Source organism: Trichechus manatus, unplaced genomic scaffold (assembly GCF_000243295.1).
Source record: "Trichechus manatus latirostris isolate Lorelei unplaced genomic scaffold, TriManLat1.0 scaffold00232, whole genome shotgun sequence".
In the NCBI taxonomy this organism is placed as follows: domain Eukaryota; kingdom Metazoa; phylum Chordata; class Mammalia; order Sirenia; family Trichechidae; genus Trichechus; species Trichechus manatus.
The window spans coordinates 1,719,641-1,733,982 of NW_004444168.1; the positions used below are offsets into that span (position 1 = coordinate 1,719,641).

Sequence of the window (14,342 nt, forward strand, 5' to 3'; positions counted from 1 at the left end):
AACCCCTTAGCCCTGATCTTCTGTACCCTGACAGTGGCCCCTAGATTTCCTTATGGCCTTTTGACCAGGATGGTTCACTACACAGGGGTGGATTATCCAATAAACAAGGTAAGCATGGGCTTACTTATTAATCTATAGTGAACAATTTCACATTTTTTTTCATTACATCAAAGATTCTGCTTCTAGGTATGGCTGGCATCTGTCTCTCTCCCAAACCTACAGAACATTACTACAGAATCAAAGCCTCTTTTCAAATTTACAGTCCCTGACAGGGGCGGATGACTCAGTAAGCAAGGTAAGCATGGGCTTACTTGTCCTTACTTACTAATCTGTAGTGAACAATTTCACTTGTGTTTCACTTTGATGCTTATTGGATAATCTGCCCCTGAGTAAGAACAGAACAGACCCTGGAATGGCAGTCCTTGGCCTCACCTCTGAAACACCATTTCCTTCTTGATGTTCTGTTTAACACCAAGGTTCTCTCTGGGGAGATGTTCCTCAAGGTTGTTCAGATCTGCCTCTGTGTACTGGTCAGGGAAACTGCCCGAAGTTGCCAGGGCCAGAAGGCGATGAAAGGTAGTGAGATCCACACCCTCAGGCACCAGCAGGGCCACTTGCTGGCCTAATATGCCGGCATGCCAGCTGGCATCCCGTAGACACTGGAGAATGGCCTCCTCTGATCCAGATGGCAGATGGAGGAGATGGGCCTGACAAATACTAGCAGCCAAAGTGATGGCAGTACGGCGTCCAGTACTCAAAGCCCCTGCAAGCAGTAGGCCATGCTGCCGGGGCCTGGCCAGCACCCGGACCAGGCGGGCTACGTGCTGGGTCACGGAGCGGCACACAGCAAGCTGGGGCCTCAGCCTCAGCTGAGCAGCTGAGGTGGCTAGCTGCTCCTCCAGGCTCTCCCACTGTCGCTCCAGGTACAAGTTGGGGTTCTCTGAGCTGGACCCCAGTATCAGCTCCTGACTGAAGATCAGGTCTGAAGGCTTTTCCTTGGGATGGAGTAGTAGCACTGGTAGCAACAGAGGTGTGACCAGGTCCATGTGGGATGTCTTCTGCCACCAACTCTTGGATCTCTTTATCTGGAGCTTGAAGCTGGAGACACTTGTGTTTTCTTCCTGGCTTGTCGTCTGACTTGTGCTCTCCATGGTCTCCTTGTTTACTGGTCTGATGGATGGTGTTAGACCTGGATTGCTGTAGTGTAAGCCTGTGGGAACCTGAAGGGAATAAGGGTCCCCTTCTTCCTCTGTCTCACTGCCGCTATTGCTCAAGTCCTCCCATTGGGCCAGCTCCCCTTCAGATTCCACTTCAGGCACCTTTTCCTCCTCCTCTTCATTCTCATAGCCCTTGCCCAGGTTCTGGGTCTCTGACCTCGAGCAGAAGACACACTGAGCTACTTCTAAGAGCAGCTTGGCACAGTGCAAGCGTTCTTTAGGGCTGTCCAGTCGGTCACAAAAGGTCCTCTGTGCCTCATGCAACCAAAGACGCACCATGTTGCGCATGGCTATCATAATGGTCAAACGGGTACCACGCAAGCCGGACACCCGGCGCAAGTGCTCCTGGTGGTTGACACAGTCAGCGAAACCTCGGGAGCCCATTCTGGTTGGCAGCAGCTGCAGGCTGCCTAGTAGGTGGCTCACAGAGTGCAGGGAGAAGCGGTAGTGTGGGTGGAGGGGTGAAGGCATGAAGCAACTGCACACAGCCTCCCAGGCGTCCACTGAGGCCTGAACCAGGGCTCCTGCCAGAATCCCCTCCCGCTCCACAGAGGGAAAGCGTTCGAGCCACGCCTGAATGCTAGGGGTGTGCCTGCTCAGCAAGGTCGCTCGGGTCATGCTGCCCAGGGCCAGCACTGTGAAGAGGCGAAAGAGGCGTGGGCACAGTGGGCGCTCATAGCAGCCTGGCACTGTGACAGTGGCAAGGAAGTTGACTATAGGCTGCAGTGTCTCCAGTTTCAAGGTGCTATGGGCATACACAGTGCCGTCTATGGCCTGGCGCAGAGCCTCCAACACTGGTTGGCAGCTCTTCTCTGGATCTTTGGGACATAAAGAATAAAGTGAGCACATAAGTGAGAGTGTCACACTGTTCCTCCTATTCCTCTCCTCGTCCTACTAGGTCTGCTTCCAGCACACCCAGGGTTCTGAAGGAATTTTGTACATTTGATGTGTTGGGCCTTGGTCATGTCTGAGTTAAGTGGTTCTCTCTCCTCTACATTCTACCTGAAAGCAAGTATGCTTCTCTCTTCTCCTCCAAATCCTACTTCCATGACCAGTTATTCATTAACTGAAGGCTAATGACCAGAAGGGTTTGCAAGCTGAGATAGATGGAAACCACACCTGATCACAATAGGGTGAAAAGTTCAATCATCTCACTCGAAGAGAGTGAATTTGTATCACATGCACATTTTTTAAAAATCTACTTAATTAAGGCATGATTTACATAAAATAAAATATACACATTTTAAGTGTGCCATCTTACTAGGCTTTTATGAATAAAGATGACATAGCATGTAGCACATAGTAGATACTCAATAAATTGTACCTGTTATTAATAAGTACTTTTACCACCTTGTTCAAATTTTCTATATCCCGTAAGAGACATCAGTGTTTGACCGGACAACCCATCCAATGCTTTAGTCCACTGACTTTCTTGACTCCAACAACCTGTACCTATACTTCACTTCTACTGCCCATTCCCATGGCCATATTCTGAACTTCTCATCATCTGGAGGAGTACCAATTCATAAACTTTAAACTTCAGTATCCCCAACTTTCATCACAATTTCTCCCCTTTCCTTTCTAATCTTTTCTTCTACAAACTCTTATTGAGCATTTACTTCCTGTTGGGTCTGTCAAAATAAATGAGACATATCCCTGTTCTCAGGAATCCCTGGGTGGTGCAAATGTTAAGCACTAGACTACTAGCCAAAAAGTTGGTGATTCGAACCCACCCAGGGGTGTCTTGGAAGACAGGCCTTACAATCTGCTTCCAAAAGTTTAAAGACTTGAAAACCCTATGGAGCAGTCCTACTCTGCACATGTGGGGTCACCGTGAGTCAGAATCAACTTGATGGCAACTAACAACAACAATCCCTGTTTTCTTGAAGCTCAGAGTGTGGAAGAATGTACAGAAAAGTAAACACACAATTATAAAATCATGGTTATCACAGGTTGATGTGCAGACACAAGATAGGTATCTAACCTACCCTTGGGGCTCAGGCTTCCTAGAGGAGATATTGCCTGAGATGATTTGGAAAGAATAAGAAGGACTTAGCCGGACAAACAGGAGAGAGAGGGCAGAAAGGAAGCCTGACTTGTTGGATGCCTGCATGTAGCTGAGTTCAGTTAGATCAGAGTGTAACAGGCTATAGAAGAAAGGCTCATCACAAACAGCCTCCGGAGAGCATTTACCAAAGTTCCAGGTAATGATTGTGTGAAAAAGGGAAGACAGAATAGAAATAAGCAGAAACATTCAAGGGATATTGAGGAGGTAGAATCAAGAGACATGGTGATCGGACATTGGTAAGAGAGGAAGAGATGCCAACAAGATTTCTGGCTTAAGTGACTGGTTGGATGGAGGTACTGGTTACTAAGAGGGCACAAGGGGCAGGTTTCAGGGGGAAGATGATGAGTTCAGAGTTGGGTCTGTGGTGCCAATGGGACAACAAGGTGGAGATGTACGGTAGATGGGTGGAGAAACAGATCTAGTGCTTCGAAGAGAAGCCTGGGTTGGAGATAGAGATTTAGGAGTTGAAGCATAGAGATGGTTGATGAAGCCATGAGAGTGGGTATGATTGCTCAGTGAGTATATGTAGAATGAGAAGACACTAAGAATGGGGCACTGAAGTTTGATCTGGAGTCATATATTTGAAGGATTTACAGTCTCAAAAGATGACAGCACCTCCTTCCTTCCCTCCTCCTAGTGCCTCACCAGAAGCCGCCAGGTGTAGATCCTCCAGCAGAAAGAGGGAGCCTTTAGAATCCTCGTGACCCCCAGATGATGGGCTGGTTTGTGCTTGGCCGTGGACACCTTGGCTGAGCAGGAGGCGAAGGTGGATGGAACTGAAGGCAGGGTGGATGGGGACATACGTGTAGGGGTGATTTGGCTCCACTAGCACCTCCACAAAGGCTGACTTCCCTGATGCTGCCTCTCCAGCCAGCAGCACTGGCTGTCCCTTTGACAGAAGCAGGTCCACCACATATAAAAGCCGTTCAGTCTGCAGGACAGGAGCAGGGCTTACTGTGGCAGCTCCAGTTTAGGACAGTAATCTAGCTGAAAGTAAATGTCTAGGGGACTTGTCTTAAAGCTGTGCTTGCAAAACACTTTACAAATGGTTGTGAAAACCTTTCAAAGAATGGGAGTAGGTAGGCCTCAGTTGGGCCTAGAACATAGACTATCCTGGGGATATCTCCTTGAGCCCCAACCCCAGCTACTGCCCCACCGTCCTCACACCTGGAGAGAAGGGTTGAAGGTGCCCAGATTTCCTCTGATGCGGCTACCCAGGTATTGGCCAGTGAAGGGAACCAGTGTCCCATCTTCAGGGCACACATGTAGATCGAACAGCAAGGCTGAGGGTGGTGGCTCAGGATAGTTGGAGAGGCAATTAATACAGCCCCTCAGGAAGGTGTCAAAGAGGGGCCAGAGCCTGCTCAGATGGACACACAGGCAAAAGTGTCAGTTATAACAGTTCCATTTGTGATACACTCACACACTCCACCATACCCCACCAGCGATGTCACCTGGGTTTTGACTCCCATGGGCCAGTTCATCTCAGCCCTCCACACCCCTCAGCCCCCACCCCTGTAGGCACCTGGAGGGAAGGAGGGCTCCAAAGCCCCAGATCAGGGCAAAAAGAAAGCTGCTGACAGCCAGCAAGTGCTCCCTTTGCTTATTCTGCACATCTTCATTGTCAGTCTGGGATCGGTTGTTCAGAGAGCTGCTTTTTGAGGACTTGAAGCTCTGGGTCACAGGTTCACTACTGCTAGGGTCCTCTACAAATGTCAGAATAGGAGGCCCGGTAGAAAAAAGTGGGTGGGGGAGAGTAGAGGTTGGCTATATTACTTCTCCTCACTTTCAGTCCCTGGGCCCAGGTCCACCAAAGAACCCATGTACCAGGCTCGTTATACCCCAGCTATCCTCAAGGCTCCATCTCTGCCACCCTCTCTCAAACCAGCCCTTCCCTCTCCCCACCTGGGCCACGTGCATTCTCCTCCTCATCTAGGCGCAGGTAGGGATCAAGCAGACCACGGAAGATGCGGGCCAGGCTGGTGACTTCAGCCACACCTGGGCAGACAGCCTGCTGCCCATGTACATGCAGTACAGAGCTGGCACCTTGGCGGGTGAGGAATCTGAATGTGGCAGGCACCAGAACTTCAGCCAGGTGGTTGAGCTCAGTGATTGTCTGGTGCTGCAGGCGGTACTCATGGGGCAGGGCAGCCATCAGGACGTTAAGTATACACTGCCATGTCTGCTCCCCACCACACCAGACCAGAGCACAGCGGCCCACCACTGTGGGGGACATGCCTGTGGCATCTGCCACCTCCATTAAGAGAAAGGTGCCCGGCGGGCGTGGTATCTGTTGGCCATTGGGGAGGCTAAGCTGGGGGGGATCACTAAGGAGGCAGGTGATGGAGTCCAGCCAAGCAGCACTGGGTGCCCCATCACATATGACCCAGTGCTGGATCCCTGCTGATTCTGGCACCTGCTCGTTTGAGCCCATGTACTTACACTGGGTGGCTGCATGAAGCAGCCTGGGGAAGACACCTTGGTGCCACCAGGGGCCCTCTAGCCATCCCAAGAACTCCTGGGGGCTGAGAGCACTGGGGTAAAGGTGAGTAATTTCCACAGGCTGGTAGCCCTGGGTTGAGGTATCCTCCATAGCTGCCAACCGGTTCTGGATCTTAAATAAGCAGTGCCAACAAGTGGTTTTGCCGCTGCCTGCAGGGCCCAGGAGCAGAATGCCCGAGGCCCGGCTCAGGGCCTGGGTCAGCTGCTCCAAGGACCCCAAAATGTCAGGGCTGGGATACAGTCCTACCTGCCGCAGTTCCTCCACCATCAGTGGCTTCATCAGCCTGGGAATCATAGGCTCTGCCAGCACTTGGCTGGCACTGGGGAAGAGCCCAAAGAGCAGCTCTCGGAGCTTGTGCAGGTGGGGCTCATTGAGGATGGTGAACAGCTGTGAGCACAGCACAGCATGCAGTAGAGCGGCCTCTTCAATGGCAGCTAGGCTGCAGGGATGCTGGGACTTGGGTTCCTTCTTGGTCACATTTAGTCTCTGTATTGTGTCCTCCAGTACCTGCTTGAGCAACGGCAGGCGGCAGGGCAGGGGCCCAAATACCAGCTCACGCTCTAGGGAGAAGAATTTTGATAGGCGGGTAGCCATGCGGGAGGCATCCCGCATCCCTGCACCTAGCAGGGTCATCTCTGCCACATGGTACAGGTCAGGCAGTGCCAATGCCACCGGCCGCAGCAGCAGGCGCAGGTTGGCAGGCACAACAGGGCTCAAGGTACGTAGTGTCAGGAGACAGCCATAGCCAAGGCGCATGTACACGTGATGGTTTTCAAAGAAGCCAGTGCCAAGCTCCAGTGGATGGATGGGGTCGACGGTGCTGGTGCTCTGGGAAGCCTTCTGGTACAGTGGGGCATAAAGGAGGTGTAGTTCAGCCAGGCGCTGGCCCAGGGCAGAGAGCAAGCCAGGGGGAAGGTGCTGAACTGCCTTTAACATCAGCCAGGCACCACTCTGTAGGGCGCCATTCAGGTAGTTGCTAAGGCATCGGGCCTCTAGCTGAGGCAAGCAGGGCAGTATCACCAGCTGGCGGCCAAGGGCCCGTGCCAGGCTAGTCACCATACCTGTCTTGCCCACACCATCAGAGCCCAGTAGTGTCCCGCAAGCCACCTCCTCCAGAGCCAATAACAGCACCAGGGCTGGTCGCTCAGGCAGCAGGCTGGGTAGAGGCTCCAGCCTGGGTCCCAGGTACTCATAATTGTACAGGAAGGACCGGCCCAGTACATCTATCCAGCAGGCAGCTGGTGGCAGAGAGGGCCCAACAGATGTAATAATAGTCCTGAGACTCTGCAGGGGGCTTCTGGTTACACAAGATGAACCCAGGTGGTACTTGAGTTGGCGGGCCCAGTGGAAGTCTCTCAGATCACTGACCTCATGCTGCCGCAGTAGCTGTGCTATATCCCGATGGGTCACAGCCATGACCAAGAGGGCACTGAGCAGGCTGGCCTGGCGGACAGAGGGCAGGGGCTGCCCACCCTGGGAGGTCCTCTGGGCCCGCACAAAATGCACCAGTACCTCAAGCTTGCGCACTTGCATGGGGACCATGGCCAGGGTGTTCCCCTCAAGCAGAGCCTCCTCCATCTCAGCCCGCCACACTACCTCCTCTGCTACCAGCACACACTGCCACGGGAAGGTCTGGGCTAAATCCAGACAATGGAGGATGTACTGGTGCAGTGGAAGCTCGTTGTGCTGGGGTAGCTGTTTGAGGATCTCCTCTAGAGATGGGCTGTGAGTAAGGCGGGTGGCCACACAGTCCTGAAGCATGTGCACCAGGGTCACACGCAGAGACTTCTCTAGAGAGGCCAGCCACTTGGGGAGATCCAGATGCAGAGGAAGAGGCCCCTGCAGCTTCATCTCCTCCCCACCTGCCCCTAGCACTGCAAGTGCTTCCACCAGAGAATGTGTGCTTGGGCTCGACTCCCAGTCACCCATGTTTTTCTCCTCATCAGTTGTGTTGGACTTGAAGCTCACAGCATGCACATGAGGAAAGCAACGTCGTGCCCATCGCTGGGCCTCGCATGACTCCAGTGGGGCAGCCAGCAGGGCCACTAGCTCACTGTCACTAAGGAAGAAGAGACGGGGGAAGTGAGCACGCACCCTGTAGAGCACGCTCTCCAGAGCCATGATGATGCCCTCCAGCTCCACCGAGCCTGCTTGGAGCAGTTGTTGCAGCTGCTGGCCCTGGAAGTAAGGACTCCGCTTAGCACTGGGCACTATAAGTGACAGGACCAGTGGGTCAGCTACAGAGATTCTCATCAGGGTCCGATACTGGTCATCCATGGCCTTGAAACGAGAGCTCTGTGGTGAAAGTGAGGGCAGACATGAAGTGGCAGCTCCCCACACACTCTGAGTCCCACTGTTCAGTAGCCATTGCCCACCCCTTCTCACCCCTTCCCCTACCAGGTCAGAACTAGGAAACTGGATCTTCATCTCATGTAGAACTTTATTCAGAAAAATCCACTTCTGCTGAAAAGTCACCCACACCTCCAGCAGGGAACCTGTGTCAGCAACCAGAGGAATACTGGAGTGAGACACTAGGGTTCTAGTTTCTGCAAGGGGTCCAGCCTGCTCCTGCTGTGACCTCTTGGGTGCCTCACCAACTCAGCGAAACTACGCTGGCTCAGCAGAAAGTTCTGGTCCCCTCATTCCAAGAAGTAGCCATGAAGGAGGCCCTCACTCTATCTTTCAGCTACTCCCTCACTCAAACCTCCACCTCTCATCCCCTCCCTCTCAGGTCATCCTGCCTCTGATCCCACCCATCAGCCCACCTAGAGGTCTGCACTCACCCAGGCCATGCATAATGGTCACCCACTCCAGGGCTATTTTATACAAGTCTCCTGACTTCTGGATGGCCAGGATCTTGAATAACATCTGGAGACTCTCCTGGATGGAATTCTGCAGGCTGCTGTAGTCTGGGAAAGAGTGGGCTCCAGCTGAGCTGAGCTGGCAGTCAGATGGGGCAAGGACAAGGGTTGGGGTGAAAAAAGGGAGTGAGCAGTCAGGGTGACCTGGGATCCCTTCTAGGGGAGCAGGGACAGAGGCCTGGATGCCCTTTCTATCTTTGACGATCACATTGACCAATGCAGTGAAGCCAGCCCTGCTTTGGAGCACTGACAACCTCACTGCCACCATCCTACACACACATGTGCTATGGGCAGACTCCAGGCCTGCTGAGTTCCCAACTTAGATACTATGAGTGCTGGGCTCTACCCTTAGGTAAACCTACTTCCACAGAAGTTCTTTGAAGAACTGGAGCCTGTAGCCTAGGAAGAAGGCTCAGTGGTTCCTGGCACCCTACATCATTTTTCTATAGTAAGAAAGCCCATTCTGAGATGAAAGGGATCCTGGTAGTAAGGCTGAGAGAAAATTCTCTTCCACAATCTTAGCACTTAGCCCCGTGGTGCTGCTCAAAGATTTATCCCATCATGCCATGGGAGACTAGGGCTGGAAATGAGGTAGGGGCCTAACTAGAGTGCAAATGAGAAGAGAATAGAGAGAGGAGACTGATTTAGACAGAAGCAGGATTCTCCATACACCCCTATTGGGAAGAAAATGCTTGGTATCATGCTCTCAGAGTGAAAGAACTTCTACTCTACTCCCTAGAGAAAACAGTATTTCTCTGGTCCCTCTCTCTATCCCCTTCACTTACTCCTCCCCAGGTGAGGAGGCAAAAGGACCCATCTCTTGTGCTCTAAAGGGTGTGAGACAGACCACAACCCTCCATGCAGCTACCCCAGTAAGTATACTTCAAGTTTCCTCCACATACCCAAACAAACCCCAAATTTTCAACTGATTTTGGGAACGCTGTAAAGAGGTAGTGGTAATCTCACTTAGGCAGAGATTCAAGCTATATCCATCAACACAGTATATCAAAAAACACATGGTATCTTGGGGGTAATAACTCTGATACTCATAGATCTGAAGCTAGTCTCTAGAATACCCCCCCCCATTTTTGCTTCTACCAGATGAATTGTATGCTCACCAACAGTTAGTGTTTGCAAACCTGTCTATGTGGGTTATATTATCATTTTAATTACAGAATTTAGTCTAGTATTACATAAGTCACTGAAAAATGGATGGATGGGAAAAAAGTTGTGGTTTCTACAGAAACTATGGAAGGCTTCAGTAAAGGTGAATTAATAAAAACGTGCCATTAAAGCAAGTGTAGGCAAGCCAATTTCAAAAGATTGGGAAATTATAATAAAAATTTAAAAGCATTCTGGATTCAGGTAACTTTATAAGTGTCTTCATGTTGCTGCTTAACTTTACAGAAATTGAAATTAGAAATAGAAGACAATGCATTAATCATTTGATTTATGCAAGAAAGGCAGTTAGGAACTTCCAAGGACAAGGCCTTGACCTTATGTTAAAAGCAAAATATACATTTATATGTTTTAAGTTAAACAATTTAAACAATGTATGCATCATATTTTATGACTTCCCTATTTAACTAACTTTCTGGATGAACTGTCCGGATTTCAGCTGTGTTGGGTAAGAGATTTTCTCCTCTACTGGCAACTCCCCAACTATACCATCTTGGGTGCCTGTACATGTGCTGTTCCCTGTGCCTGGCATGTTCTTCTCACTTTGCAGGTCTGGCAAACTCCTACTTTTTCTAGGCCAGCATGAGGGCCTCTGCGTAAGGGAAGGCTTCTCTGACTCTCCCTGGTCCTTTAAATCTGGTCCTTTCTCTGACACTTTACTGCCCTAAATAAAGTGCACTATTACACACGGATCTCCATACCACTGCCTGTCTCTCACTGGACTTCAAACTCCTGAGGGACAGGGCTGCTGTCTGTAAACCTAGGGTCTCCTGTATTTGGCACAGAGGAAGCAAGTGAGTTTGATGAGAGAATGAATAAAGGAATGAATGACTGAGTGGGGCATAAAATTAGACAGTAAGGTGCAATCTAGAGTACAGAGCATTGAAGGTGGAGAGAGATGACCATGAGGAATTTCTAAGTGTTCCCAGAAAGGGAAGGACCTTTGCTGACGGAGCCAGGCATCTGGGGGAGGAAGAGTCCCAAGGAGATTAAGACACTGTCAGAATAGACTGACGTCCCAGGCTGTCAAGTAAGGATGCGGCCCTGGCTAGAGAATCCAGATCTGGCAGTGGTGGATGTGGTAGATGAAAATGGCCCCCAGTAGGGGGCTTTCACTGGGCCACCAGGGCTGGGTCTCACCTGAGAGGATGAAGGTGCCAGTATCCTTGCTTACTACGTCCCATTGGGGGCTGCGGAGCATCTGCCTCTTGGAGCGCTCTGAGGCTGGGGGCTCGTAGGGTACACGAAGGATAAAGTTGAGCAGGCGCAGTTGGCGTACTTCCCAGGACCGCTGCAACCGCCGTAGGGTGTCTTGGGCATGGACTCGTTCGTTTTCGCACTGCCAGATCTGGAACAGCTGGGTCTCAGGAACCAGGACTCAGTAATGGCTCAGTGGATATCTCTGGAGCTGGGACTTGGGTGTTGGGCCTGGGGCACAACTCACGGGCCAGGGCTCAGAGGAGTGGAGGTCTTGGGGGTGAAGGAGAATAGGACCATCTGGTTTCAAAGATAGGCCATCAGTGGCATCTAACTGCTTTGACCCAGGGCTGCTGCCAGAGCCTTGAAACCCACCCTCTTGCAAGGGTCCGGCTGAGCAGATAATGCCTCAATCATCTCATGCTCTTTTGGGACAGGGTAAGTACTGGGGGGACATCTATCATCTGTGTGCCCACAACTTCTGAGCTGCCACCCACTGCCCTCCCCCAAGTCAGACATGCTCTTGGTCACAGAGAGTCTGGAACCATGCATCAGATCCCCATCTGGAGACTTAAGCAGAACATTCATACTCTCCAGGCGGGTCAGCAATCTCACCCCCACCATACACATGCCAACATCCACTCCCCCCTTGTCTCAAGGGGCTGCTGGACCTTAACTGGCTCCATTACAGCTTAGCACACAGCTCTTGGACTTGGACCACCCTACTTCTCCTGTGGGCCCCACCTGGTTGATTCGATCTGCAAACTCCAGCAGCGGACAAGTGAGCAGCTGGCCCAGTGTTAGGAGGTCCAGATTATCGACACTTCCCAGCCCTAAAGCTGGAGGTAGAGGAGACAACGTCAGAGCTCCATCCTGTATATGGCAGAAGCCAGCTCATATCCCAGAGCCCAGTCCTACCCTAAGCCCAGAGCCCAGATCCAGGAGCCAGAACCCAGCCCAGCCCATCTGAGACTCTGATTGCATGTCTCAGAGCACAACATAGAGCCAGCATAGAGCCCAGAATCCAGAGTCCTGAACACACCTCAGAACCCAGAGCTAAGACCCCAGCCCAAAGCCCAGACCAAGTCAGAAGAGAGGGCCCCACGTGGTAGTGAGGAAAGTTAGAAATTTATGTCCCTAAGGGAAAAAGAGGTATGGTACCTCGAGGAAGGCAGGGAGCAGACTAGGGATGAGAGGTGTTTCCAGCACGAGCAGCAGAGGACTGAGTTGTGACAAAGTTCTAGCCCCCACATCCTTCCCCATGCCCTTCCCTCTGACTCTAACCAAACACACCTCGTAGGAGGGCTTGGCAGTGGAGGTTCTGCAGCTGGAGGCTGCCCAGCTTAGTGAGCAATGGTAGGAAGCTGCGGAACTCCTCTAGCATGCGCATGCAGCAATGCAGCACTGGGCTGTGTAGCCCTAGGGTTGTGCTCATCCGGGCTGCCTCTGTCAGCCAGCTGTCAGTCTTCTCCAGGGCCACAGTCAGGCTGAACTGTAGTGAGAGGGCTTTGCACTTCTCACTGTGAGACCCTCCCCACCCTCACCCTTACAGGCCCTCCACACCCAGGCAGGAGGTCTAAGGAAGGGTATCATTACCTTGGCAAAAGCCATGCACTTCCACTCGCTGATGTTTTCCGAGATGACTCGGTACAGGTGCCAGATGCGCTGCTGCTGCACGATAGGACGGGTCCCACAGGCTGGCAAGGGCACAGGATTCTCATCTCCTGTGGGATGTGGGATAGGCTGGCTGAAGCCTGGGGCTAGGTGTCAGGGCATGATGGGGGATGGTCAGTTAAGAGCCCATAATGACAGAAAGCAGGATCCAGAAAGTGGGAGAAGTGAGTCCAAAATGTTCAGTATAAAAATGGAGGTGCAATCAATCCAAGGGGCAGTTATTCCAAAGAAAGAGTATTTAGGAAAATGTGAAGACAATGATAGGGAAGCATTCCTCTTTAGTCTCCATCTCACTCCACTCCAGCTACGTCAGACCCTCTACTGTTGCTCACATACACCAGGCATGCTCCCTCCCTCTAAAGGCCCTTGACTGGCAGGTCATTCTTTCTGGAACACTTCCCTCAATCACATGACCTAATCACTCACCAGTCAAGTCTTTGCTCAAACATAACCTTGATGAGGCCTATCCAGACCACCCCATTAAAAAGTGCTATCTACTCTCCCTGGCATTTGACTCTTCTTACCCTGTTCTATTTTTTTTCCATACTATTTATTACTTCCTAACATAACACAAAGCCAAAGATGAAGAAGTTGAAGATTTTTACCAACTTCTGCAGTCTGAAATTGATCAAACGTGCAATCAAGATGCATTGATAATTACTGGCAGATGGAATGCAAAAGTTGGAAACATAGAAGGATTCGTAGTTGGAAAGTATGGCCTTGGTGATAGAAATGACACCAGAGATCACATGATAGAATTTTGCAAGACCAACAACTTCTTCATTGCAAATATCTTTTTTCAACAACATAAACAGTGACTATACACGTGGACCTCACCAGATAGAATACACAGGAATCAAATCGACTACATCTGTGGAAAGAGATAGTAGAAAAGCTCAATATTATCAGTCAGAACAAGGCCAGGGGCCATCTGTGGAACAGACCATCAACTGCTTATATGCAAGTTCAAGCTGAAGTTGAAGAAAATTAAAACAAGTCCACTCGAGCCAAAGTACGACCTTGAGTATATCCCACCTGAATTTAGAGACCATCTGAAGAATAGATTTGAGGCACTGAACACTAATGACCAAAGTCCAGACGAGTTGTGGGATGACATCAAGGACATCATACATGAAGAAAGCAAGAGGTCATTAAAAAGACAGGAAAGAAAGAAAGGGCCAAAATGGATGTCCGAAGAGACTCTGAAACTTTCTCTTGAATGTCAAGTAGCTAAAGCAAATGGAAGAAATGATGAAGTCAAAAAGCTGAACAGACGATTTCAAAGGGTGGCTTGAGAAGACAAACTCAAAGTAAAGTATTATAAAGGAATATGCAAAGACCTGGAGATAGAAAACCAAAAGGGAAGAACATGCTTGGTATTTCTCAAGCTGAAAGAACTGAAGAAAACATCCAAGCCTCGAGTTGCAATACTGAAGGATTCTAAGGGGAAAATATTAAACGACACAGGAAGCATCAAAAGAACATGGAAGGAATACACAGAGTCACTGTACCAAAAAGAACTGGTCAACATTCAACGATTTCAGGAAGCAGCAGAAGGAAGAGGCTCAAGCTGCACCGAAAGCTTTGGCAAAAAACAAGGCTCCAGGAATTGATGGAATACCAATTGAGATGTTTCAATAAAT

At 50.5% G+C, this 14,342-nt stretch overlaps 1 protein-coding gene across 1 annotated transcript in view; it reads right to left on the minus strand.

Annotated features, from left to right (window-relative positions):
• Window positions 1-14,342, minus strand: part of DNHD1 (dynein heavy chain domain 1) — a 74,886-nt gene that overhangs the window by 21,147 nt on the left and 39,397 nt on the right. Inside the window, exons 13-23 of the mRNA XM_004389049.2 lie at window positions 12,622-12,749; window positions 12,319-12,517; window positions 11,770-11,864; window positions 10,969-11,176; window positions 8,572-8,697; window positions 8,186-8,283; window positions 5,191-8,083; window positions 4,811-4,991; window positions 4,453-4,645; window positions 3,931-4,216; window positions 433-2,035 (exon numbers count right to left, since the gene is read on the minus strand). Coding sequence (XP_004389106.1) covers window positions 433-2,035; window positions 3,931-4,216; window positions 4,453-4,645; window positions 4,811-4,991; window positions 5,191-8,083; window positions 8,186-8,283; window positions 8,572-8,697; window positions 10,969-11,176; window positions 11,770-11,864; window positions 12,319-12,517; window positions 12,622-12,749 — 6,010 coding nt within the window. The remainder of the gene's footprint in view (window positions 1-432; window positions 2,036-3,930; window positions 4,217-4,452; window positions 4,646-4,810; window positions 4,992-5,190; window positions 8,084-8,185; window positions 8,284-8,571; window positions 8,698-10,968; window positions 11,177-11,769; window positions 11,865-12,318; window positions 12,518-12,621; window positions 12,750-14,342) is intronic.